At 46.6% G+C, this 27956-nt stretch overlaps 1 protein-coding gene across 1 annotated transcript in view; it reads right to left on the minus strand.

Annotated features, from left to right (window-relative positions):
* Nucleotides 1–12584: 12584 nt before the first annotated feature.
* Nucleotides 12585–27956, minus strand: part of LOC108526301 (acetyl-CoA carboxylase 1-like) — a 39449-nt gene continuing 24077 nt past the window's right edge. The window contains exons 5-8 of the mRNA XM_017867000.1: nucleotides 25461–25615; nucleotides 24616–24786; nucleotides 16461–16597; nucleotides 12585–15025 (exon numbers count right to left, since the gene is read on the minus strand). Of these exons, the coding sequence (XP_017722489.1) occupies nucleotides 14902–15025; nucleotides 16461–16597; nucleotides 24616–24786; nucleotides 25461–25615 (587 nt within the window). The 3' untranslated portion in view covers nucleotides 12585–14901. The remainder of the gene's footprint in view (nucleotides 15026–16460; nucleotides 16598–24615; nucleotides 24787–25460; nucleotides 25616–27956) is intronic.

The following is a 27956-nucleotide window of genomic DNA, read 5'->3' on the forward strand; positions in this document are numbered from 1 at the left end:
TCTCTACTAAAAAAATTAAAAAAATTAGCCAGGCCTGGTGGCAGGCACCTGTAGTCCCAGCTACTCGGGAGGCTGAGGCAGAAGAATTGCTTGAACCTGGGAGGTGGAGGTTGCAGTGAGCCAAGATCACGCCACTGCACTCCAGCCTGGGCGACAGAGTGAGACTCTGTCTCAAAAAAAAAATTTTAGGATACGTTTGTTAATTTATTTTGCTTGTTTTTCTTCTCCTTCTTTTTGTTTTTTGTTTTTTTTTTAGACAGGATCTTTCTCTTTCACCCTGGCTGGAGTGCAGTGGTGTAATCACGGCTCACTGCAACCTCAATCTCCCAAGCTCAAGCCATCCTCCCCACTCAGCCTCCTGAGTAGCTGGGACTGCAGGCACATGCCGCCACACCCAGCTAATTTTTTAAATTTTTTGTAGAGACAGGATCTCCTTATGTTGGCCAGGCTGATACTGAACTTCTGGGCTCAAGTGATACTCCTGCCTCAGACTCTCAAAGTGCTGGGATTACAGGCATGAGCCACTGTTTCTGGCCTAAATTTGTTAATCTCTAGAAAAATGTCTGCTGGAATTTTGATAGGGATTACATTGACTCTAGAGATCAATTTGGGGAGAACTACCATCCCAACAACATTGAGTCTTCTCATCCATGAACGTGGACTAGCTCTTCATTTGTTTTTATTTAATTGCTCTCAGCAGTGTTTTGTAATTTCAGGGTATGTGTCCATTTATTTTGTAAAATTATTCCTATGTATTTTGTTGGTTTGGATGCTATTGTCAATGAAATTATTTTAATTTCAGATTTCTTCTTGCTAGTGTATAGAAATACTATTACTCAGTTTTTAAATTAATCTTGTAGTCAGTGACTTTACTGAATGCATTTATTAGTTCTAGTTTTTAAAAATGGATTCCTCATATAGGATCATGCCATTTGTGAATAATGAGTTTTAATCTTTTCTTTCCAATCTATAAACCTCTAATTTTCGTGTAGCTTATTGCATTGGCCAGCACCTCCAGTGCAATGCTGAGAAGTAACAAGAGCAGACATTTTTGCCTTATTCCATCTTAGAGAGAAAAGCATTCAGTCTTTCACCATCACACATGAAGTTACTTGAGGTTTTTCACAGACGCCCTTTCTCAGGTTGTGGAAATTTATTTTTATTTTTATTTTTTTGAGACAGTCTCACTCTGTAGCCCAGGCTGGAGTGCAGTGGCGCAATCTCCACTCACCACAACCTCTGCCTCCCAGGTTCAAGCAATTCTCCTGCCTCAGCCTCTCAAGCAGCTGGCATTACAGGCGCATGCCACCACACCCGGCTAATTTTTTTTTTTTTTTTTTTTTTTTGGGAGACAGTCTTGCTCTGTTGCCCAGGCTGGAGTATGGTGGCATGATCTTGGCTAACTGCAACCTCTGCCTCCAAGGTTCAAGTGATTCTCCTGCCTCAGTCTCCCAAGTAGCTGAGACTACGGGCATGTGGCTCCACGCCCAGCTAATTTTTGTATTTTTTGGTAGAGACAGGGTTTCGACATATTGGCCCCACTGGTCTCGAACTCCTAGCCTCATGTGTTCTGCCTGCCTGGGCCTCCCAAAATGCTGGAATTATAGGCATGAGCCATCGTGCCTGGCCCACACCTGGCTACTTTTTACAATTTTTTTGTAGAGACAGGGTCTCACTATGTTGCCCAGGCTGGTCTCGAACTCCTAGGCTCAAGCAATCCTCTCTCCTCAGCTTCCCATAGTGCTGGGATTAAAGGTGTGAAACTACTTAAAAACAAAAAATGTTGCATGGAATACTACGCAGCCATAAAAAGGAATGAGATCATGTCGTTTGCAGGGACATGGATGAAGCTGGAAGCCGTCCTCAGCAAATTAACCCAGCAACAAGAAACCAAACACTGCATGTTCTCACTCATAAGTGGGAGTTGAACAATGAGAACACATGGACTCAGGAGAATGACACACAGCAGGGCCTGTTGAGAGGTGGAGTGGGGCGAGAGGAGGGAAGTTAGAGGGCAGGTCAATAGGTGAAGCAAACCACCATGGCACAGGTATACCTATGTAACAAACCTGCACATTCTGCACATGTATCCTGTTTTTTTTTTTTAGAAGAAATAAAATTTAAAAAAATACATACATGGCCAGGCGCGGTGGCTCACGCCTGTAATCCCAGCACTTTGGGAGGCCAAGACGGGCGGATCACGAGGTCAGGAGATGGAGACTATCCTGGCTAACATGGTGAAACCCCGTCTCTACTAAAAAATACAAAAAACTAGCCGGGCGAGGTGGCCGGCGCCTGTAGTCCCAGCTACTCGGGAGGCTGAGGCAGGAGAATCACGTGAACCCGGGAGGCAGAGCTTGCAATGAGCTGAGATCCGGCCACTGCACTCCAGCTCGGGCGACAGAGCGAGACTCCGTCTCAAAAAAAAAAAAAAAAAAAAAAAACATATATGTATATATTGCTGGCTCACACCTGTAATCCCAGCACTTTGGGAGGCCAAGATGGGTGGATCACTTGAGGTCAGGATTTCAAGACCAGCCTGACCAACATGGTGAAACCCTGTATCTACTGAAAAATACAAAAATTAGCTGGGTGTGGTGGTGCGCACCCAGATGGTGGGAGGCTGGTGGGAGGCCAAAGTGGGAGGATTGCTTGAACCTAGGGGCGGAGGTTGCAGTGAGCTGTGATCTTGCCACTGCACTCTAGCCTGGGGGACAGAGTGAGAACCCCATCTCAAAAAAAAAAAAAATGTGTGGATGTGTGTTGTTGGATTCAGTTTGCTCATTCTTTTTTTTAAGAGATGGAGTCTTGCCATGTTGACCAGGCTGGGGTGTAGTGGCTATTTAAAGACATGCTTATGGCATACTACAGCCTCAAAATCCTGGGCTCAAACAGTCCTCCTGCCTCAGCTGCCCAAGTAGCTGGGACTACATGTACACCACCGCACCTGGCCCAGTTAGTTAATATTAGCTAAGGATTTTTGCATCCTGTGTTCACAAGGGATACAGGCCTGTAGTTTTCTTGTGATGTCTTTGGCTTTGGTATCAGGATAATACTGGCCTTGTAGAATGAGTTGGAAAGTGTTCCTTCTGTTTTCTAAAAGAGTTTGAGAAGGACCAGTATTCTTTCTTTTTTCTTTTCTTTTTTTTTTTTTTTGAGACAGAGTCTCCGCTCAGTCACCCAGGCTGGAGTGCAGTGGTGCAATCTCATCTCACTGCAACCTCCATCTCCTGGGTTCAAGCAATTCTCCTGCCTCAGCCTCCCAGGTAGCTGGGATTACAGGCGCCTGCCACCACACCCGGCTAATTTTGTATTTTAGTAGAGACAGGGTTTCCCCATGTTGGCCAGGCTGGTCTCGAACTCCTAAGCTGGTGATCTGCCCTCCTCGGCCTCCCAAAGTGCTGGGATTACAGGCACAAGCCACCGCACCTGGCTGTATTATTTCTTCTTTAAATATTTTACAGAACATCCGCCAGTGAAGCTTTCTGGGGCTGGGGCTTTACTTTGTGGAATTTTTTTTTTTTTTTTTTTGAGACTGAGTCTTACTTTCTCGCCCAGGCTGGATTGATTGCAGTGGCATGACCTCGGCTCATCACAACCTCCGCCTCCCGGGTTTAAGCCATTCTCCTCCCTGAGCCTCCCGAGTAGCTGGGACTACAGGCGCCAACACACCTGGCTAATTTTTGCATTTTTAGCAGAGATGGCCATTCACCATGTTGGCCAGGCTGGTCTTGAACTCCTGACCTCAGGTGATTCCCCCACCTCAGCCTCCCAAAGTGCTGGGATTACAGGTGTGAGTCACGGTGCCTGGCCTGTGGGAGGATTTTTAGTGACTAATTTCTTTATTTGTTGTAGGTTTATTTGGATTGTGTGTTTCTTCTCAAGTCAGTTTTGGTAAATTTGTGTCTTTCTAGGCATGTGTTCAGTTTCCCTAAGTCTAATTTGTTGGCATAAAGTTGCTCATAATATTTCTTTATCATCTTCATTTTGGTAGAGCCACTAGCAATGTCCCTTCTTAGATTCCTGATTTTGGAAATTTGTGTTGTTTCTCTTTTCTTCTTGTCAATTTTATTGTTTTTTTTTCTTTTTTCTTTTTCCTTTATTTTTTTGAGACGGAGTCTCACTCTGTCACCCAGGCTGGAGTACAGTGGCAAGATCTCGGCTCACTGCAATCTCCGCCTCCCAGGTTCAAGTGATTCTCCTGCCTCAGCCTCCCAAATAGCTGGAATTTCAGGCGCCCACCACGCCCAGCTAATTTTTGTATTTTTAGTAGCGACGGGGTTTCACCATGTTGGCCAGGATGGTCTCGATCTCTTGACCTCGTGATCCACCCGCCTTGGCCTCCCAAAGTGCTGGGATTACAGGTGTGAGCCACTGCGCCCGGCCTGATTTTTTTTCAAAGAGTTAACTTTTAGTTTCTATTGACTTTTCTCTGTTGTTTACTGTTTTCTCTTTCACTAGTTTCCACTCTGACCTTTACGTTTTCCTTTCTTCTTCTTGCTTTGGGCTTAGTTTATTCTCCTTTTTTCTTCTCTGTTTTTTGGTGTGGAAGTTTAAGTGTATTGATCCAGATCCAGACCTGTTATTGTTGAATTGTCGATTTCTCCTTTTTATTCTGTCAGTTTTTGCTTTCTGTATTTTGGGGCTCTGTTGTTAAATATGTAGACATTTATAATTGTTATAGCTTCCTGACAAACTGATTCTTTTAGCATAATAAAATGTTTATTTTTGTCTCTAATGACATTATATATAGATAGATATAGATATTGATATTAATGTAGCCACTCCAACTCTTAAGGTTACTGTTTGCATAGTAGATGGTGTCTTTATACTTTTACTCACTTGTGTCTTTGAATCTAAAGTGTTTTTCTTAAAGACTTAAGACCCAGTCTCCACAAAATTAAAAAAGTTAGCCAGGTGTGGTGGCACACACCTGTAGTTCCAGCTACTTGGGAGGCGAGGTAGGAGTGACAGGCATTTTGTTTGTTTTTATAAATTTTTAGTTATTATTTTTGAGACAGGATCTCACTCTGTCACTCAGGCTGGAGTGCAGTGGTGTGATTTAGGCTCACTGCAGCCTCAGCCTCCAGGGCTTGAGTGATTGTCCCACCTCAGCCTCCCGAGTAGCCGGGACTACAGGTGCATGCCACCATGCCTGGCTAATTTTTTATATTTTAATTTTTTTGTAGAGATGAGGTCTCCCTATGTTGCCCAGGCTGGTCTCAAACTCCTGGACTCAAGCAATCTGCCTGTCTCAGCCTCCCAAAGTGCTGGGATTACAGCCAAGAGCCACCACACCCAGCCTAGATTTTTTCACCTGTTCTGACAGTCTATCTTTTGATTGGAGTGTTTAGTCCTTTGAAATTTAATGTAATTATTGATAAGGGTTTTGTTAATTTGTTTTTCCTTTACTGCTTGCTTTTGTGTATTTTATAGACAAGGTCTCACTCTCTCCTGCAGGCTGGAGAGCAGTGATGCGATCACAGCTCACTGCAGCCTTGAACTCCTGGGCTCAAGAGATGCTCCTGCCTCAGCCTCCTGAGTAGCTGGGACTACAGGTATGTGCCACCATGCCTGGCTATTTTTTTTTTAATTTTTATTTTTGTGGAGACTGGGTCTCACTTTGTTACTCAGGCTGGTCTCAAACTTCTGGCTTCAAGAACGCTGAGGTTACAGGTGTGTGCCACCACACCCAGCCCCAGTGTTGTTTTTAATATATATATTTACATAGATACATGTTAAAGTGTGGCTAAAAAAACATAAAACTTACCATCTTAACCATGTTTAAGTGTACAACGCAATAGTGTTAAGTATATTTACATTGTCATGCAACAGATTTCCAAAAATTCTTACCCCACAAAACTGAAACTTTATACCCATTTAACAATTCCCAATTTACCCCTCACTCCAACCCCTGGCAACCACCATTCTTCTTTCAGTTTCTATGAATTTGACTACTTTATTTATTTTTTTGTTTTTTGTTTTGAGACAGAGTCTCGCTTTGTCGCCCAGGCTGGAGTGCAGTGGTATGACCTCGGCTCACTGCAACCTCCGCGTCCCAGGTTCAAGCGATTCTCCTGCCTCAGCCTCCCAAGTAGCTGGGACTGACAGGTGTGCACCACCATGCTCAGCTAACATTTGTATTTTTAGTAGAGATGGGGTTTCACCATGTTGGCCAGACTGGTCTTGAACTCCTGACCTCAAGTGATCCACCCGCCTTGGCTGCCCAAAGTGCTGGGATTACAGGCATGAGCCACCACGCACAGCAGAATTTGACTATTTAAATACCTCATATAAGTGGAATCCTACAGTATTTGTCTTTTTGCAACTGACTTATTCCACTTAACAGAATGTCCTCAAGGTTCATTCCTGTTACAGCATGGGGTTGGGTTGCTTTCCTTGTTAAGGCTGTGTAACATTCCATCGTAAGTACAGACCACATTTGGTTTATCCATTTATTCTTTGATGGACATTTGGATGGCTTTCACCTCTTGGCAATTGTGAATAATGCTGCTATGAACATGGATGTGCAAATATCTATTCAAGGCCCTGCTTTCAATTCTTTTGGATATCTGCCCAGAAGTGAGATTGCTGGATCATATGTAGTGCTTTGCTTTCTTTTTTGAGACAGGGTCTCACTCTGTTGCCCAGGCTAGAGCATAGTGACTTGATTATAGCTCACTACAACTTCGAACTCCTGGGCTTAAGCCGTCCTCCCACCTCAGCCTCCTATTTTTCATTTTTGTTTTGTTTTTGTTTTTTTTTTTTTGGCAGAGTCTCCTCACTATGTTGCCCATGCTCAAGCAGTCCTCTCCTCTCAGCCTCCCAAGTAGCTGGGACTACAGACGTGTGCCACCACCCAGCTAATTTTTTATTTTTTGATTTTTTGTACAGATGGGCATCTCACTGTGTTGCCCAGGCTGGTCTTGAACTCCTGGGCACCTTAGCCTCTCAGTGTTGGGATTACAGGTGTGAGCCACCACGCCCGGCCCTACTTTTAATTTTTTGAGGAACCATTTTTCCATAGCAGCTACACCATTTTCTATTCCTGCCAACAGTGCACAAGGGTTCTAATTTTTCCACGTTGTCTCCAACATGTTATTTTCTGTTTGATTTTTATAGTAGACATCCTAATGGGTATGAGGTGTTGTCTCATTGTGGTTTTAATGTACATTTCCCCAACAGTTAATGATGCTGAGCTGGGATTACAGGCGTGAGCCACCGCGCCTGGCCCATTTTAACAGTTTTTAAGTGTATAGTTCAGTGACATTAAGGACATTCACATTGTTGTGCAACCATCACCACCATCCACCTCCAGAACATTTCATCATCCCATAGTGAAACTCTGTACTCATTCAACAATAACTCGCAGCTGCTACAGTGGCTCATGCCTATAATTCCAGTGCTTTGGGAGGCTGAGGCAGGACAATCGCTTGAGCCCAGGAGTTCAAGATCAGCTTGGGCAACACAGTGAGACTCTGCCTCTACAAAAAAAAAATTTTTTTTACCTGGGTGTGGTGGCTTGTACCTGTAGTCCCAGCTATTCAGGAGGCTGAGGTGGGAGGATTGCTTGAGCCCAGAAGTTAGAGGCTGTAGTGAGCTATGATCATACCACTGTACTCCAGCCTGGGCAATAGAGCGAGACCCTGTCTCTAAACACGAAAACAGTAATTCCCAAGTTCCTCTCCCCACAACCCCTGGTAACCACTGTTCTACTTTCTGTCTCTGTGAATTTGATAATTTCTGATACCTCATATAAGTGGAATCAAACTATCTTTTTTTGGTGTCTGGCTTATTTCACTTAGCATAATGTCTTCAAGGTTCATCCATGTTGCAGCATGTATCAGAATTTTATTCAGAATGTGCTTTTTTTTGTTTTGTTTTGAGACAGGGTCTTGCTCTGTCACCCAGGCTGGAGTGCAGTGGCATGATTACAGTTCACTGCAGCCTCTAACTCCCTGGGCTCAGGTCATCCTTCCACCTCAGCCTCCCAAGTAGCTGGGATGACAAGCGTGTGCCACCACACCTGGTTTTTTTTTTTTTTTTTTTTTTTTGCATTTTTTTTAGAGATGGAGTTTTGTCATGTTGCCTGGGCTGGTCTTGAACTCTTGGACTCAAGTGAACTGCCCACCTTGGCCTCCCAAATTGCTGGGGATTACAAGTGTGAGCCGCCATGCCTGGCCAATTCTTTTTTTTTTTTTAAAGAAGGGCCCAAGGTTGTCCTACCTGACCCTTTATTTCTGTAAATGTGTGTGTTTCAAGTTTCTGCCCAGTTGTTTTTTGTTTGTTTTTTGAGATGGGATCTCATTCTGTCGCCCAGGCTGGAGTGCAGTGGCACGATCTTGGCTCACTGCAAACTCTACCTCCCGGGTTCAAGTGAATTCTCCTGCCTCAGCCTCCCAAGTAGCTGGGATTACAGGCACACACCACCACACCCAGCTAATTTTTGTATTTTTAGTAGAGACGGGGTTTCACCATGTTGGCCAGGCTGGTCTTGAACTCCTGACCTCAAGTGATCCACCCGCCTCAGCCTCCCCAAGTGCAGGGATTGAGCCACCACACCCAGCCTCTGCTCAGTTTTTCTTTTTAAAAATTCTTATTTTTTAAGCCTAGCTTCACAGGGGCCACCCTTGTGCCTAATGGTCAGCCAATGATTTAGGCAGATGTATCTTGAGCCAGCAAGGCTTCTATTTTCTGCTGATAAGTCGATGTGTGTGTGCGTGTGCGGGGGCTGCATATTAAAAAATTTCAGCAGTTTTGAAATCTGCACTGGCTTTTACTTTCTGCTGGACCCTCTGGCATTTCCTCTTCATGTGCCCACAGGTTCTCTCGGTTGGGGCTGTGTGACTAGCTTGGGCCTTCTCTGGTCTCGCCTGTGTGGATGTGCCGGGAGCTTATCAGGCCCCTTGTGGCTGTCACATTTCCTGCTTCTGTTAAAGCTCTAGCTAGGCTGCTGGTCTATTGCTTGAGCCAAGCTGAGCCACTGGTCTTCCCTGTATGTTTGCTACTGAGTTATTGCTGTTGCTGACAATGCCAGTGGGCATGGAGTATTTTTATCCAGACTTCAGCATTACCCATGATCCCAGATGAAAATCTTCCTAGAGCTGGAAGGGATCTTAGGGATCTTCTCGTTCCACACTCTACTTTCACATCCCAGGGAAGGCAGGACTTCAGAACGCCCTTGCGCTGCTCAAGGCCTGCCCTAAGTGAGGGCAGCCAGGCTTGGAGATCGGCCTTCAGGCTCCGCTGCACAGCTCCTCAGTGGCACTTCAGCTTAGTGTCCATGTCACCCAACACCTAGAGACAATCCCTAGACCCTGCCCTCACCAGGGGGACGGTTCTCCACCAATACCCTATGAGGAGGGTGCCCCTGAGTGATGACAGGCCCCTGGTCTTGGGAGCGAAAGAGACAGGGCATGGAGAAACATGACTTGCATTGAGAATTTGCTGCTCATGCCCTGCACTTGATTCACATTAACTAATTTAATGTCATTTTTCAAAATGCCCCATTGAGGTCCACGTTTCACAGATGAGGAGGCAGGAACTTGCCCAAGGACAAGAGTGAGGGGCTGGATACTGGAAATCAGCTCAGGCTTATTCCGAAGTCCCTGTTCTTGTAAGTGGCTGTGAAAGGAGCTGTTTGCATGGGCAGGAATGCTCTGCGAGCTCTTTCCTGCTGCAGAGCCTGGACTTGTACAGTGGGTTCTGCCTCTCCCACCCCAGCCCTCCCTGATTACTGTAGGCCAGTCATGACAGAATGTTGGCCATCAGACTCAGCGCCTTCTGAGCTATTCTGTCCTGTCTCCATGTGGTTCCTAGTGGGCTGAGCCTACTGTGTGGCTCCAAGTCTCCTAAGGTCTGAGGCTCTGTTATCATCTGCCCTTCACCAACCACAGGATATCCCATGCTTTGGAAGAGTTTGCTTATTACCAAGATACTGCATTTCTAAAGATGTCCTACCCCCATCACTTATTATCAACACCCATTAGAGCCACTGGCCAGCAGGAGGTGACCAGGACTGCACTTCCTGGATAAAACTCCAGTCAACACAAAGACAACAGCATGGGAAGACTGCCGCCTGAGGCACAGCAGGATTCCTAGAGCACTGGAAATAGCCAATCATTCCCCACTCCTGTGGGTGCCCCTCCAGCTTGGGGACTGCACACGATCGAGCTGAGCTTGGACCCAGGTTTCTTGGCACTCAAGCCTGTGCTCTTTTCATTCAATTGGGCTGCATTTGAAAGCTTTATACACAGCCTTCCCGTGCCCACAAACCATCAAAGGACAAAGCCTTACTCCTTGGCCTGGCATTTAAGGATCTTTATATCTGATGCCAGCTTATTTTTTGGGAGTTCATTGTCTATTACTCCCCCAAGTGACTGCTCTACTCCCCTTCAACCTTCCCAGTGCCCCCCGAATAACTTTGTAGATCCCAGTGTCCCGGCCTGGAATGCCCTGGCTTCCACCCTCCCGCAGCTGGTAGCCTCTCTCTGCCAGTAGGCTTCATTTGTCCACACCACTCCCTCTGGCCCATGGTGTTTTCTGTCTCACCATGTGGAACAGGGCAGGCCCAGGTGTGCCCAGGGCCTGAGGAGCCAGTGGTTTGAAGGAAGGTTTGCCTTTCAGTTCCGTGCCTGTCTGCAGACCTTTCCCTGCTGTCCAGCACCGAGAGCTGTGTACTAGGGGTGAACAGTCCTCCCCATGGTCCTTAAGCATTTGCTTAATCACTGTGTTCTTACTGTTCAGCCAGGGAAAGAGAGGTGGGTCTAGGTCTGGATCCTAGAACCCTCGCTGTGCAGTCTTTTCCTCACTACCCCAAAGTAAGACCAGTGGGGATTTCTTTCCTTTTGTTGAGAAGAGTGAAGGAAATGTAGCGCCCCAGCGGAAGGAAACACTGTATCGGACAAGCTTCCAGAGGCAGCAGCAGAATCCCTCCCCAGAACCACCAACAGGTGCTGGCTGAGTGCTTACACCTGCCGCCTGTCCTCGGCTGCCTGCTTAGGGAGGAGTGAAGAAGGAAGAGGCCCAGGCCGCCATGCAGCCCGGGCTTCCTTGCTCATGAAGAGCAGCAGTGGGAGGCAAACAGTAGCATCTTCCCCCGATCCTTTATCCTGTATCTCCCTTCTGACCCCCCTTTCTGGAACATCTGGCTTAGGGGGAATCAAATTGATTTTTTTTTTTTTGAGGCGGAGTCTCGCTCTGTCGCCCGGACTGGAGTGCAGTGGCCGGATCTCAGCTCACTGCAAGCTCCGCCTCCTGGGTTTACGCCATTCTCCTGCCTCAGCCTCCCGAGTAGCTGGGACTACAGGCGCCCGCCACCTCACCCGGCTAGTTTTGTATTTTAGTAGAGACGGGGTTTCACCGTGTTAGCCAGGATGGTCTCGATCTCCTGACCTCGTGATCCGCCTGTCTCGGCCTCCCAAAGTGCTGGGATTACAGGCTTGAGCCACCGCGCCCGGCCTTTGATATTTTCTTAACATTCTATTTCATTTTAGAAAAAGCAACCTTTTGCTTTGCAATATATCCCAAAGAGAGAGACAGATACAACATTGAGTTTAATAATCAGCAAAGGGCAGGGATTCGCCTCCTGTGACCTGTATCTTTCTTTGCAGACATTCAGGAATTGGTGCTCATTCCTGCCTTAATTACAGGGGTTTATAGAAAAAAAAATTTTTTTTTTTGAGACGGAGTCTCACTTTGTCACCAGGCTGGAGTGCAGTGGCACAATCTCAGTTCACTGCAACCCCCGCCTCCCAGGTTCAAGGGATTCTCCTGCCTCAGCTCCCGAGTAGCTGGGATTACGGGCGCATGCCACTGTGCCCACCTAATTTTTTATATGTTTTTTAGTAGAGACGGGGTTTCACCGTGTTAGCCAGAATGGTTTCGATCTCCTGATCTCATGATACGCCTGCCTCGGCCTCCCAAAGTGCTAGGTTTATAGTCGTGAGCTACCGTGCCTGGCCCATAGAAAGCTTTTTTAGAGAGAGAAACTGAGGCAGAGGGTTGAAGTCACGCAATCATGAGCTCCCTGCCCAGAGTTAAAAAATCCATGAATAGCTAAATGATTAAGAAAATCCAAAACCTCCCTCTCAATTCTCTAACAAGGGCCCTGCGGCCCCAGTGTTTACACTGAGTTGTCAGCACTCTCGACTTCTGTGCGCTGAGAAGCTCCAGGCTTCGAAGGCTTGGAGCTGTTATCCTCACTAAACAGCTGCGGTCTTTCTTGTTCCTGCTCTAAAGACATTCTTTTTGGGAGGGGACATTCCTGCCAGGACTCCCATCCAGCTTTCAGCAGCAAGAAGTTTCCCATCCTGAAAAACTCAACAGAAACTAAAAACTGACTCTGTGCCATGGGGTTCCCAAGCATTTGTAGCCTTTCAGAATTTGACCTTGATTCAGCCAGTAAGACAGGGCTGGCCAAGGCCAGCTTTTTACTGCCTAGCCATCATCTTTATGCACGTTCAGGAGACAAAGGGTGTTAGGTGTTACAGGGCCATGGCGGGGCTTGCCGCACACTGAGCCCCTGCTGAAAGCAGAACAAGAGATGAGGTGGCTGGGCCTGGATTGAAATGACAAACTGTAACTCTTCTACAAATGTAGAGGTTTATTTCAACAAAATGTGTAAAGAGTGCATCTGAAGCTCCTGCTCATCACGGTATGCGTCCATCGAATTCTGAGACAAATGAAGGCTGTTGTGTGAACAAAGAGAACAGATAATATGGCAGTCCCCGTCCAAGCAGGTCTTGGTCAATATCCATCATTTATACTCCTCCTGCCTGAGTAGCTTTGCATGTGTGAGGGGCTGTGGGACTGTCAGATTGCTCATGTTCTGTGGCTCTGACTTAAAAAATCCTTGTCCAGGGTAAGACCGACAGTGAGGAGCTCTGGGGATCGGGGAGGAGGCATTACAGGGTTCTAGAGAGGAAACATACTCATTTGTGTCATAATTTGGTGGGGAGAGGGGAGGTAAAGGAGTGTAACCCACCCTGCCTCTGAAGAGATGCCTGGACAGGCCTCCTGGGAGGTGCAGGACTTCATACCACTTGTAGATATGTGGGATTTGATTTATTGCAAAAAAGCGTAGAAGAATAATCTGGTCAAAAATGAATCCAATTCTTAGTAGGCAAGCAAATAGCCAGCAATGGTCAATGCATTTTCCTGGACTGAGAATCGTCCCCCACCACTTTATGCCCTTCTCTGAAGGTGTTGAACACCCACACCTTCCACCAGGGCAGCCAGGCTGAGGCTCTGACTCCTGGGGGCAGTCCGCTCCATACCCAGCCATACAGTACCCACCTGCAACCCAGAACCATTAAGTTCAGCCAATCCATCTGCACAGATTCCTCCCGAAGAAGGGGAGGTGGAGCTCCACTCTTGTGTGCGAAATACAGGGTTAAGGCTCAGAACTGTAGCTCGTCCAAGAGCGTTCATACCCTTAGTGCTTCTCAAACGCCTTAGTGATTTCCTCCTTGGCCGTCAGTGACAAATGCAATTAGCTGCTCTAAAGGAACCGGATGCTACATCAGCCCTGATCACCTGCCACTCTTGCTTTAGGAACAGGGGAATCAGTAAGTTCTTTTCTTGAATAAACTAGTTGTTGAAAGTAAACTCTCTCCACCACCTGAGGAAGCCCCCGATGCCGGTCAGGAGGGGCCAGTAAGCCTGGAGGACAGCAGCACCATGACTGAGTTGTAAAGAATCTTAAGGTCATGTGGATTCTGTGTTTCCTGGAAGCCTCCCTCATCGGGAAGGCCAGCTCCTGGTGCTGAGGGCGTAGCTGTCACCAGGGTCCTTTCAGAACTGTGGGGAGACCTGCTACATCTGCTGCCTGTCTACATTCTGGGGAAGAGAGTAGAAACGTTAGCTGCTAGGATGGTAATCCTGGAACTAGGGAAGAGTGACTGTGGAGGCACCATTAACCTCTCAAAACCATCCAAGCTCCAGGCTTCATAGCAACAACTTTCCAAGTCCTCAAAACAGACTATGTGGCTGGCCCTCCACATGACGTAAGTACCTAGTTTCCACCAGTGCAGAAAGAGTTCTCTCTGGCTCCTCCTCTGCCAACTCAGGCTTCACCGCCTGTGGAACTGCTGGGGGCCCCTCACGCACTGGGGCCTTGCAGCTCCCAGCCACATGCAACAGCTAGTCCAGCAGTAACATGCAGGTGAGAGGCCAACTACCTTTCCCTCTGTCCTCAGAGACTGAACCCAAGGTTGGAGTCCCCTAAATCAAGAATAACTGGGTCTATTTTCTTTCTCTGCTTCTTGGCTCACAGTTTTGCCCTCATCTTTGAGTTCCTATGGAGCTTGTGGTAGACTTCATGCTCTAATTTTTCGTCATAAAAGGTACCATGGTGTGGTTAAACTGGGACTCATTCCTCTCCAGTGCCTACTGTGTGCTGGGCTAAGAGTCAGGGTAATAAACAATGGACGTGAGGCTTCCCCCTCTCCTTAGCCCTCCTCTGCTGCCTGTGGCTGTGGCTCATGGGGCCAGGGGTGAGAGGGGCTGCTGCCTGGCAACTCCAGCTCCTCATGCTTCCCCATGCTGGGGGCCAAGGGGCTGTCAGGACAGGAGGGGCAGCCCTGCTTAGGGTAGTAAGACCTCATGGTACATGTTTGTACCTTTCATTGCCTTCTCAGTCCTGTGCAGGGAGTGGAGGACTAGGCCTGGCTGGGGTAATAAATACTGAATGGGGTAGGTATGACTGGTGGGCTGGAGGGGTTCTGTGATCTTACATCCCAGGATGTCATGCGTAACCTGAAACACTTGGGAGGAAGTAAAATGCCACTTTGACTCCAGTGCTGGGTCTCCTGTGCCTTCTCATTACAGTGGTTGCAGTTGTAAAAGGCAGCTCTAGCCCTTTTCTCCAGAGACAGGGCAGGGACAGGCAGGAAGCTCTTCCTACGTGGAAGGGGAGTCCATTGTGGAGAGGATCCGTACAACTTCTGCTCGCTGAGTAGGTGATATATGCTGGGTCATATGGATGATGGAATCCATGGCAACCTCTGGATTGGCCTGGACCAAGCTGGAAAGGAAGATTGGGAATGGTGAAGAAAAGAGAGGCAGAGGTGTCTAGATCAGGACAGCTAAAGAACTGCACAGTAAACGTGTGTGCACCATCCACTGCAGACATTTTAGTCACTGCCTCACCTTATTTGTTTCCCTACATTACAAATATCCAGCCAAGGTAGTGCAAGACAAACCCAAAACATTTTGTTATGTTGAAAAAGGAATTAAACCCAAAACAAAAACAATGGGGGCATGTCACAAAGACAGCAACTGGGGCATCAAAATAAGCCCAGTAATGAATTATAAATCAGTAAAAAATAGAACTTCATGAGTCCATACCAATAAGGAATATATAAATGAATCAGCAGGAGTGAGGACTGAGTGGTGACTGGTAATTGTGGAGGGTGTACTGGAGTTGGAAAGTTATCATTTTGCAAGCTCATTGTAAAGACCATACCAGGCAAGACTCTCCAGAGGGAAATTTTGATGAAAGCAAGATACTTGCATGGCCTTAAAATGTCTTCCCACAGACTACTTATTAGGTGCAAGGGGGGAAATCAGTAATTATACAGTAGAGAAATCGAGCAACGTCTTGACCAGGGGATGAAATTAACATGAGATGAAATTAACATGAGGAGGAGCAGATGAACAGCACGTGCTCCCATATGTGGTGCCCTGTGAAGGTGCTGGCCAGAGCGCCTCACCTGCATCTCATCGTGGGGAGAGAGCAGACAAACTCAAAATGAGCAATGTTCTACAGATGGTAGATATAAGCTAAAAGTTTTTCATCAATGTTAAATTTATAAAAGTGGATCATTTTATGATGGTTATGTAAAAGTATCCCTATTCTCAGCAAATGCACACTGAAATGTTTGGGGGTAAAGGCCATGATATATGTAACACCCTTAAGTAGTTCAGAAAGAGGAAAAATGTCTACGCATAGGGGAGAGAGGACAGGCACACTCACAAGTGATACAGCAAGGAGAAGAAAATGTGAACAGGTAAATCTGAGTGCAGATATTATACGTAGGCGTGTAAGTGAAATGTTTCCAAATACAGTTTTATAAAAATGCCCCTGCAGTCTCTACCACCCATCCTGTGGAGCAGACGGAAGCCTCTAGAAGAATGCAGCTGACTCTTGGCTGGAGGAGGCTTTCCTCCCAGAGTCATTCGTCCGGTTTGAGTATCAGCATTCAGAGCTAAGAGGTGGGCATAGTGAACTAAGCCTTCATCTAGCCGAGTTTATTAAGTGCCCCTGGGGAGCAGTAGCTGAAAAAGAATTGGGCTTTGGGGCCATATCTGTACCTGTGGGTCAACTACAGCTGTCTCAAACAGCAAGAGACTGCAGAGAGCGCAAGGTTTCTGCGATCATCTCATTATTTGTTCGGAAACTTTTTATTCCAAAGAAATTAGCCCTCCTTCTCTAGTGGAGTTCCCCACATTGGTCTCACCTGCGGATTTGCTTGAGGACGTAGTCTCTGCTGATGCATTTGATGTTTTCCTCTATTACCGAGTGAACGCCATCCTCCTCTGTCAGCTGTTTTTCTAGCCACTCCGCCAGATCCTTATTATTGTCCCAAACATAGGCCTGCAAACAGATGACTCTTGGTCAAACACCAGGGCTCAGGCCAGGCCTGGACATCCTGACTGTTCAGGATCTGGAGTGCTTACTCCAAAAGTGTGCTCTGTGTCCATGATTCTCCTTCACTGTCAGCACCGTGCAGGAGGAGGAAGTAGGCCTCAAGGCAGGAGCTGTGCCCCTTCTCCTTCTCTTCGTTTATGGACACAGGTGTACACCTGAAGCTTCCACGGGGCTCTCCCGAGCACTCCGGTGCTCACACCCTGACTGTCCTGTCAGACTCTGGGGACCGACCTATTTGACAAAGGCTAAGCGAATTCAATAACCTGACAGATTTGAGAGAACCAGTTAAAAGCCCAAACTACTTAGTAAAGTGCGATTGAGAAGGTGAGGCTGTTTATTTAGTGTTTTGCTTTCAGAGGAGCTGAGACACAATGCCTAAAGTATAAGTCTTTAGCCCCAGTGAGGCCTGGCAGTCACTGGATGGATGAAGTCTCCTGAAATAGAGCCCACTGTCTTTCAACGAGGCACGGACGCAGGACTGATGGGAGGGGAAGTCTTGTTGCCAGGGTAGAGCGACCAGGTCAGAAACCTAAGCCCCATTTTATTACCTAAGAGAGTATTCAAAAGGATCAAGATGTCCCTAACCCTGAAAATCTCAACAAACCACCTCTCACCTCCTTTTCAAGATCATTTAGCTGAGTATTTCCTAGGTGGTTGACTACATAATAATTCAGGAGTGTGTTAGAAGCCTAATAGCCTTCTCCTTGCTCTCTTCTCCTCTCATTTTCTTTACAAATCATTTAGGAATCGTTTTGTTAATGGTTTCCGGAAAACCAAGTACCACAATTAGGGCTCATTCATATTTATGTCATTTTGTTTGGGTAATTAAACACAAAGCTCGTCATTTAAAGGTGCGCTATCCTTCTCTGTTATCACTAACGAAGTCAAAGTCAGAATGACAATGAGTTTGGTGCTGTAATTTAATAGGTGGGTGCGCTAGGGACTCTGAGGCTTTGAGGCTTGAGACGTGGCTACAGGAAGTCTGTATACAGGCAAGGTCACCAAAGCCACAGCTGTGACTACTGGGCTGCAGAGGAAATGTTTGCATCACAAGAGGCCTCAAGCAGTACAAAACTGAGCGCTAGCCTATGTTCTAACTATCTCGTGCCTTCAAATATAATGGTTTCTTTTCAGACTCTCACTTCCTGTCTCTAACTTAGCTGCCGACTTAGTTGTGACTGGTTATTTGATGTATGTCATTTCATTGACTTCTCTGTTTCTAAAAATTAAGTTCTTTACATTGGAAGGACAAAGGCTTCCCGGGACTAAAGACCAGCAGTACGTCTCTTCTAGTTCTTTGTCCGTTTCTTTTTCTGACTCAAATGTGCCCAGTTCTGTTTGTAATCACTGATAAGCAGATCAGCAATTCTTCTGCTGGAGTGTGTGGCCCTGTCAGTGCAAACCTGAGCGAGCCTCTCCTCTCTGTGCCTGGGTTAGGACTCCCAGCGTCTCTCAAGGCCGCGCTGCCTTGAGAAAGTGTTTTCCGCCTAAGGAAAGGAAGCGTCATGCCAGCCCCTACCCACGAGGGAGAAGGCGGCACTGCGTTTCCCATAACATGCTTTTAACCCACTCTTGCGACCCAGCTTGCTGCACGCCCCACATATGGATGGGTCTCCCTGGACTCCTAAACGTCGCCACCTAAATTTCAACATTTCCATTTCCATCATTGGCAATCTACTCTTCTGCGCCATGGTTTCAGGACTTCTACACATTCCCCTACTTATGAAGATTGCGGTGGCAGGGAGGAAAAGATAAAACAATAAATGCTTCTTGGATTTCAGAATGAAAAAAAAAAACCCAAGATTTTTAGATTTACCCAAGAATCCCAAAGCCTTTAGTTTAGGAGAATATTTAATACTCTTATTAATCATTTTTAATCCGTTTGCTTTTAATTAAGAAACAGCATGATGCTTTCCTATCAACATATGCCAGGGAGCAGATTAATTGTGGCTTAAGATAACTCTCCTTGATTGGTGTAATGTATTAGCTAACGAGATGCCTGCTTCCAACGATGCTCAGACACTACGCTGGAAAGCCAGCTACCCTCCAGAGAAAACTCCTCTGCCTTTTCCTCCTGCAGCCACAGAGTAGCCTAGGTGTTTAAGTTAAACATTTTGAAAAGTTCCCAGACAGGATTAGGCCAACGCATTCCAAGTTTTACAGTTGCTTGAAAATATGGGCCCTATATAAAACACCTGCTGTCTGTGCCAAGTACCACTGGATGACAGTGACCAAGCCAAGCCCCAGCACGTGACAGCCTAGAGTACACGAAGCAAAGGGACCTCAAGTTCTAATCAACTGCATGTTTAGCAAAAATAAACAAACTTCAGTATGCAGAGTGCCACTGGATTTTCTCAACAGACCTGAGAGGGTTACTATACTGTTGTCAGCTAATTTGCTATAACTGGGAAAAGTAAGCTCCCACTGGATTATGGAGTTTACAGGTTTTGTTTTGTTTTGTTTCCAGACAGGGTCTCCCCTTCTGTTGCCAGGGCTGGAGTACAGTGGCATGATCACAGCTCATTGCAGCCCGAAACTCCTGGCTCCTGGGCTCACGTGATTCTCCTGCATCAGCATCCTGAATAGCTAGGATTACAGGCATGCCCCACCATGCCCCGCAAAACTTTTTTTGGTAGAAACAGGGTCTCATTATGTTGCCCAGGCTGGTCTTGAACTCCTGGGCTCAAGCAGTTCCCCTGCCTTGGCCTCCCAAAGTGCTAGGATTACAGGCATGTGCCACCGTGCCCAGCCAGAGCCTACAGTTGCCACCGTGCCCAGCCAGAGCCTGCAGTTTCTTGTTTGCTCTTTTAGAACAGTTGTAAGACTCATTAATTCCAGTCATCCAGAAGGATAAGCCACCCTTATTCCCAGGAAGAAGCCATTATTATTTCCCTCCTTAAAATTATGAAAATGGGCCCAGCACAGTGGCTTACACCTGTTATCCCAGCAATTTGGGATGCTGAGGTAGGGAATTGCTTGAGTCCAGGAGATTCAGACTAGCCTGGGCAACATGGCAAAACCCCATCTCTACAAAAAATCAGCCAGGTGGGGTGGTGTGTGCCTATAGTCCCAGCTACTTGGGAGGCTGAGGTGGGAGGGGAGGATCACCTGAGCCCAGGAGGTTGAGGCTGAAAGTGAGTCATCATATACCAGTACACTCCAGCAGCCTGGGCAACAAAGTGAGACCAAAAAAAAAAAAAAAAAAAAAAGGAAAGAAGGTGTGGCCAGTCATTCCTAGTGTTCCAGCATGGACTTTAAACAAGTGTGATATGCTAGGCTGCTAACATTATGACAGGCCTGGGCCCATATGCCACCTGTCTGCATATCCATCTGTATCAGAACATTTTACCAATAAAATATCAATAATTCTGTATCACAACAGTGGCCTGTCCTCCAATGAATGTTCAACAGACACTTTCTCTCTGCATCAGCGGATAAGTATCTCAGGCACTAGTCAGCCTCACTAATTTTATGTAGTAATTAGTCTATTTCACAACATCTAAATGACCTGTTTGGAAAGTTTGATTTCTAACATATTGGATAGCTGTTAAGTCCTCCTTAGACAATGGTTCAGCAGGGCCAGGGAGTGACCAGGGCACAACCTGATGGATGTAAGCCCTGATTACTATGCCCTACTAATAACTCACCTTGGGAGCTGCTTGGAGACACCTCCAGCTAGGGAGGCTCCTCCCACTTCTGGGAAACATGCAGCCTGATGGGAGTAGGGATGGCATACACATCCCAAGGAATATGCATATTTTGGAAAGACATTTTTCAATACACCTATACTTACGAGGCTAAGCCCTATCCAACAGAAGCCCAAGAAAGGATGTGATTTTTTTTCCAGAGGCTTTAGAGTACAATAGCCAAAGGACATGTGGGCTAGGGTGGCCACCAGACCCCTGTGAACCAAGTTCCTGTGAGCCAATCCCATCTCAGCTCCAGGCCCATAGCAGGGCCAAGCAATGCTTTCCAGGTTCTACCTTACCTCCTCCCTGCCTGGCCCTGTGTGAGAAGTTTGGTGTATGAGACTTATTCATCAGTAGCCTGAGGCCAGGTTTTGAGGTCAGTGGAAATAAGCGACCCTATCAATAGTGCTTTTTCCTCTATGATCCTCACAGGGGCCTCTGTTGAGCATTCGTTTCACTTGGAAATCCAGAATAGGAGCGATGGGTAGCTGTGTGAACAATAAGAATGCATCATGGCATCAGGCTGTGGGAACATGAGAGCATGCCAAACCAAAGAGCGTCTGAGCACCCACTGTGCCCCGGAGTCAGCCCCCTTTCCACTGAGGTCAATCAGCTGTACATCTTTGACTTGGTCTGTGTTGCTATTATTATTTTTTTACCTTCTAACATGGAGGAGGGGAAACTAGCATATTTTGAATGTCTACTGAGCCAGACATTGTGTTCCATACTTTCTCTTTTTGGAGACAGGGTCTCACTCTCTTGCCCAGGCTGGGGTGCAGTGGCGCCATCAAAGCTCACTATAACCTCAAACTCCTTTGCCCAAGCGATGCTCCTGCCTCAGCCCCCTGAGGAGCTAGGACTACAGGTGTGTGCCAGGACACCGAGCAAATTTTAAAATTTTTTTGTGAAGACAGGGTCTTACTTTGTTATCCAGGCTGGTCTCAAACTCCTGGCCTCAAGTGATCCTCCCTCCCACTTCAGCTTCCCAAAGCACTGGGATTACAGGCGTGAGTCACCACATCTGACTTAATGCTCCATACTTTACTCATCATGTTATTTAAAATCACTGAACCCCATGACATAAACATCACCCCCATTTTACAGATGAGGAAATGGAGACTTATATAATATGCTCATGTCAGTAAATGACAAAGCTGGGATCCCAAAGTTTATGAGATTTCAAAACCCACATTCTCATTGTTCCATGCAGAGTCCTAATTTCAATTTCTACTGGTGGGGTTTGGGAAAAAATAAATCAATCAGCCTGTTTGAAAAACCACATACTTCAAATTTTGGATCTAAGAATCAAGTGAGAAACCATGCCCAGGATATAAATGTGTGCCATGTTCTTATGACCCAATTTAAACTACTATTCTTGTTATTTTCATCAAGGAGCTGTAGTGATGCTTTGCTTCTGCCTGCAGTGAAACTATGAACCATAAATCCTACTATTTCCTAGAGTAGGATCGTCCCAGTGGATTCAGACAGTCTCCCATAACTCATGGTAACAGATATCTCGAAGGGAAACAGAAGAATTATAGTGCTCAGTTATATAACATCACCGTGTCTTCAATGTTCTGTCCCAGAATCTGTTTTCAGGATTAAGATTAAGAAAACAAATTCTCCGGGAACAAAAAGAACACACGGCATGGCTAATAGATGCTTATCATGAAATGTCTTTTCTTACAGTAACCAACCACAACAAGGATTAGAGGGTCACTTCCTGGTGCAAAGCCAGGGTCTAGAGTCAGCCAGTCTTTGCGCTTGAGAAACACAACACACAGTATCTATCATTGTTTGAAGAACCAAAAACAACAACAACAACAACAACAACAACAACAAAAACCATTTCCAAACAGCAAGCAGATTCTGTATCACCCCTTCAGAGGCACACAGATGGCTTTTGAACACTGCAACCCTTTCTTCTCTCAAGGGCGCTGCAGATTTTATCACCCACCCCACACTCAACTAGGTTCTGCTGAGCCTGCAGAATATAGAAGGAGGTTTCAAAGCCACATGCCCTGACATCATAGGATCACCCGTCCTCACGTTCAGTCCTCAGCTTTCCTCTCAGAGCGCTCAGGAGAATGCTGCCTTTTGTACACGGGCACAAGGGAAATGGCCTCAATGCTCGGCATAGTTGGCTCCCAGTGCCTAGGCAGCCTCTTCCTGAGCTATGGGGCTGGGGTTCTCTTCTGTACTTCAGTTCCAGCCAGGAGCTTGTACACACGTGGTCAACTGTTCTCTCCACTGAGATGGCAATGACCTATTTCTTCAGACGCTCTGTCCCCTTGGGAGCAGGATGCTAGGGAAAAGCTGAAGGGCCTATCTACTTGCTTCATGCTTGGAAGGAAACTATTCCTTCTCCTCATCCTTGTGCCTACTGAGGCTGGACACGTCCATTAGTGACTAATGTGGTAGGGAGGCAGTGCAGACCTCTCCTGGCCACACACACACACACTCCATTTACCTAGCCGGCCACTCTTAACTGGAGAACAACCTCTTATTTTACACTTGCCTGACTTTCAATGCCAACTTCCACTAGAAGCTGCCAGTAGCCACTGACAAAATTGTCTCACTCAATTATGATGCCACAGACTGACCTTAACCTGAACCAAATGTCAGAGAAGGCTGTGCTCCCCCACTGCACATTTGAAATATTTATCCAAAGAAGGTTTTCGGTCGTAAAAAAATGGGCAGACTTAATACAAAGGTGAATCCTAGAAGCACCCCAATTCACTGACTTTAAAACTGACAGCAAATCTTGGAGTTCCTCCTTAAGAACGATGAGCAGAGGCTTCAAGCAACACTTTCTAGGCGGAGGCCAGAGTGCCCCTCTTTGTGGGCCAGGACCCTTCAAGCCACCACCAGCCACCTGGCCCTCCATCAGTGCTCTAACCTGGTAGTCACCGAGCGTTTGTGATCACATATAGCGACGAGACAGACAGATATATTTTGAGCACATACTACCAATTTTCTGATAAAAATGCATATATGATGTAAATGACTAATCCATATATTAATTACTAATAAAGGTTAATTTCTTTTTGTTAGTAAAAATAAACAGAAATAAAAGTTCCAACTTTTTCTTCCCATCCTCTCCCATGGACTGTCTTATGCAGCCCACTATTCCCGGGGCAAACACTGGTGCTCTTGCTAGGTCATCCTGGCCTGAGACCCACCCCATCCCCAACACGGAGGCTAGAGCACCAGGGACACCACCTCAGCGGGGTTACTGCTCTAGGTCACGAGCCCTCTCTGTGAGATCACCCCAAGAAAATGCCAGCTTCATAGATCCCTTTCCCTGCATAAGGGTGGACACTTCCTTCCACCTCTGATTGGAAATAGGCAACTCTTCAGTTCCAGTCATTGCATCTCCTGCCGATCACATCCTGTTGGGCTTCTGCTCTTGGCCCCTCCAGTTCCCTCCTCCACACAGCCCCCTGAGTGGTCTTTCTAAAACAGAATTCAGAGCATGTCACTCCACTGCTTAAAATACCTGAGTGGTTTCCCACAGGCCTCAGGACGAAGTCCAAACTCCCTGACAGCTTACATGGCCCTGTGTGATCATGCCCCTGCCCCTTCTTCCTACCAAGCACCCAGTCTCTGAGCTGCCCTGAAACAGCTGCAGGATGTTCCTTCGATGCATGTTACTCTTACTCGTGGCTTAGATGACCAGGTCCTCCAGCAGGAGATGCTATTCCTTCTGCAGGAATATTCCTCCTAAGCCCTGACAGCCCCCAAATCCAGCCTTTTCCTCTGGTTCATTTCTGCTTTGTTTTCCAGCCTCTGCTGAGATATCACTTACTCCACAAGGCTTCTTAGACCTCCCCCATCCTTCCCAGAGAGGGTCAAGTGTCCTCTCGTTGTGCCCTGACTGTGCCCTTTGCTGTGTTTAGCATGGGCCTCACTGTTGTGCATGACCTCTTATCTGTCTCCCCCTCTAGATGGTGAGTTCTGTGTGGATAGGAACATCTGCCTCTTTCACTGCCATGCCCCCAGAACCAAATACAGTGTCTAGTACACGGCAAGTGTTCAAAAAGGTCTGCTGAGTGATTGCATAAGCTGCAACATATGCCCTACCACCTCTTCTAACAAGATGTCATGACATGACATGTTACGGGGAGTAGCTAGGGGAGGAAACAGCTTGGATCTCTATGCTTCCCTTCCACTCCTGCCCTTAGAGGACTGTGGACTCTTTGGTGGCCAGCCTTGCAGCCCTCAGGTGGTGTGAGGAACTCAGCAAAAAGGCTTCTCTTTGAGTGTCCCACCTACCTTCACTGTTCCTTCCACTTCCACAAACCAGCGCCTTAACATGGCTTGAATCTGGCCGTCAGTCAGCTCAGGGTTGGCATTGTGGATTTTCTTTTTGACCAGGTCCTCCAGCAGGAGACGCCTCAGCCGCCAGTAGAAGAAGGTACGGGATGTTTTCCAATCCAGGATATCCTACATGCAGAGAAGAATAAGCTTAGTCAGCCCGGTCCTAATTCCTGCTTAATGCTCAGTCTGGAGGGAAACCCACAGGCATAAAAACTGATTCTCCAGGCAAGCCCTTCACAGACCCAAGAGCTGGCTGTAAACTCCTAGCACTCCCAGATGTTCCCCAGGGCAGAACTGCAGCCCACATGCCCTGCTGTCTGCAGCACTGTGCACAGCCATGGGCCCGGCTAATGCTGATCCCACACATGGCTGAGATGTTCTGGGGAAGAGGCTGTGAGTTCCCAGATAACCAGACAAGGAGAAATTGGTTTTGAGAAGATGGATCAAACAACTTGCAGATCAATTATGAATTAGCTGCTGCAGGAACCTTAACCCTATAGTAACCCACATCCTGAGGACCCATCACAAATGAAGGCACATGTGACTCAGTTTTCCACCAGTAAAATGCAGCTTGCCTCCTGAGGAATTAATGGAAACCTAAATTATACATTGTTTTAGGATGATAACAGTTACAGAAAAAGCGAAAATCTAAAAAATATTGAAAATGTTTTGATCTGCAGGAGTTGTTTTAATTTGGTCCTCATAGCTCCCTGCTTGTGAGCCTGTGTGCAACACACACACATACTTGCTAACATGTGGGTCTCTGACAAGTCAGGAGAAGTGGCAACCATTGTACTTACGCTAATAACACCCTTCTCCTGCATCCGGCCTGGTGTGTCGTGCAAGTCAGCAAACTGCACGGCTACCTGATGGTAAATGGGAATTAGGAATTCCTCCCGCTCCTTCAACTTGTTCTCCAACTCCTTCCGTTCAGCTGTGCTTAGCTCCGGGGTCCCTGCAATTAGATAAACATGCCTGTCACACTCTGTAGTGACCAGGAATCTCTCTGCACAGAAGCAGCCACAATCACAGGAAGCTCATGAGCCTGCCCCCTATTCCCTCTGTGGCCTGGCTCCCCATCGTCTTCTCTGCTCTTTGCTGATTAACAGGGCCCTACAAGATGCCAGACCTGTCTTTATCTTGCCACAGGAAGCCCACATGCCCTCTTTTCCCTGTGGCAGTCACAAGTGTGAAGGCAGATGGCAGTCCCTCTCCCATGCCTGTCCCTGAGAAGGTGCAAGTAGCAACCTAGAGGCCTGCAGCATCTTGCTGACACCACCCAGACTCCTCCCTTCCTGAGGCCAGTACTTGCACGCTGACACCATGCCCATCCCTGCTGACCAACATAAAGCAGCTGGGCTACTCCATAAGTGGGATGTGGTGAGAGCACCCCTAAGCTCCAAGCACAAACTAGTAGCTCAGCTCCTGTTTCCCTGTGGACATGCAAGTTATCTGCCAAACTTGGCAAGGACCTGAATACCTCCTAAAGTTACAAGCCATAGTACTTCATGGCTTCTAATCTCAGGTTTATATACTCTTAACCTCTAATTAGCAGAACTCAATCTAATCAGAGCCAGATCCTCATGTCTTGTGTCAGCTCAGTGGGTTAACCTGTGGTCTCCCGCCTGGGCTGCTACTGCCAGAGCCAATCCCTGACCAGAGTGACAAAGACATTCTACTTCTTGGGCTAAAGGAGAAGGAGGATGTAAAAAGAGAAAGGCAGTCAGCAAACCTCATTTGGATCACTGCACACGGTACTCTGACTCAACAGACAGGAGACTTTGGAATTCCTTGTAACAAGGAGGGACCCCTCCCCCAATCAATAGCGTCCCAGTAGAGGTGTTGCTATGGTGTGCTTTTCTTCCTAATTACTTTCAGAATGGGATCTGCAATCAATACTGAAAATTTAGCTGCCTGCCTAGTAAGAAGGAGTAAGTCTAGCTGAAGGAGCAATAGGTGACAGCCTCTGGTGTTAGGGACAACCTGAAGTGCTTTGTCACCAAAGCTGACAAATAAATACATGAGCACAGGTGATAGGATGCAGAAGACGAAGGTCTATTTCAAGCATGCCTGTCTGGGAACAGGCCTTGTTTTATACACCACTATGAATCATATGCCATAAACAGCCTTGGGCTGCTGACTGAGCAGTAAGTATTATACATAAACACAGGTTAACAGAGGAGGGATGTAACTATAGTACTTAAGTTCCATTTTTATAAGTTTTTTGGATGCCCAACTCTACCTCTTTTTTTAAGCTCATCACCATTTTAAAACTGTGACGAAGGTGCCACTGATGTGCTGCTGTAGGCCCCGGCGCCTCAGCAGCGTTCCCTACAAAACATCTGAACAGCATGAACGCACAGGGCCCCATACTAACGGATGACATTCTAGTGTAGATCTGCCTGGAGGGCTGATGGCAGGAGGGCTGAGGGATCGAGGGCTGGCTGGTGTCTTTGGAGATGAGACATTCTCAGAACACCCTTGGCAGGGAAGCAAATGTTTTCCCTTCTCCATAGAAAGAAACCAAGATTCCCTGGAGAAATAGCTGATTCTAGGGTTGAGGCAGGGAAAACATCAGATGAACCTGGGCTATATTGTGACAAAAAACAAGGAAGCCCTCAAAAAATGATTGAGACATGTTAGAAAAATGCAGGAGCCAGTTTTGAATGTGTTCCCACTGGCCAGATCTGGGACAATGAGCACTAAAATAAATAATGATATTTATCACCAGGCAGGGTATTTGTGGAATGAAACTAGAATCTACCAGTTCACCCTCCTATAAGTAATTACATGAGGGAGAAGGGAAAGGGAACACTCTGTCTTCCAGCAGAAGAACAGTAAGTGTAGAGGAAATGATGGAATTAGAAAAATCACTGTTTTGCAAGCATCACAGTAAATTACTCTGCCAAGAATCATCAATGGATGTCAAAGCCAGTGGGTGAAAGTTTGATAAGAAACAGAATATTCACAAAGTCTTAAAATATTCCTTACAAATCACTTATTAATTACAAAGGGGAAAATGGTAACTTTATAGTGGATTAACCTAGTGAACAACACCTTAAACAAGTAATTAAATTACCATCAATAGGACAGACTGATACTGTGACTCCTGACGACATCCTGAGAAGGACAGAACGTGACTTCCACAACAGTCCTGCCCAAAAAACAGAATTGGAATCTAACCACAAACCCAAACTGAGGAAACGTGCTACCAAAAAGTGGCTCACTCTTCAAAATGTGAAAACAAAGAAAGGCCGAAGAATCAGTTCAGATTAAAGGAGATTAAAATACTTGAC

Source organism: Rhinopithecus bieti, unplaced genomic scaffold (assembly GCF_001698545.2).
Source record: "Rhinopithecus bieti isolate Rb0 unplaced genomic scaffold, ASM169854v2 scaffold_1853, whole genome shotgun sequence".
NCBI classification, from domain to species: domain Eukaryota; kingdom Metazoa; phylum Chordata; class Mammalia; order Primates; family Cercopithecidae; genus Rhinopithecus; species Rhinopithecus bieti.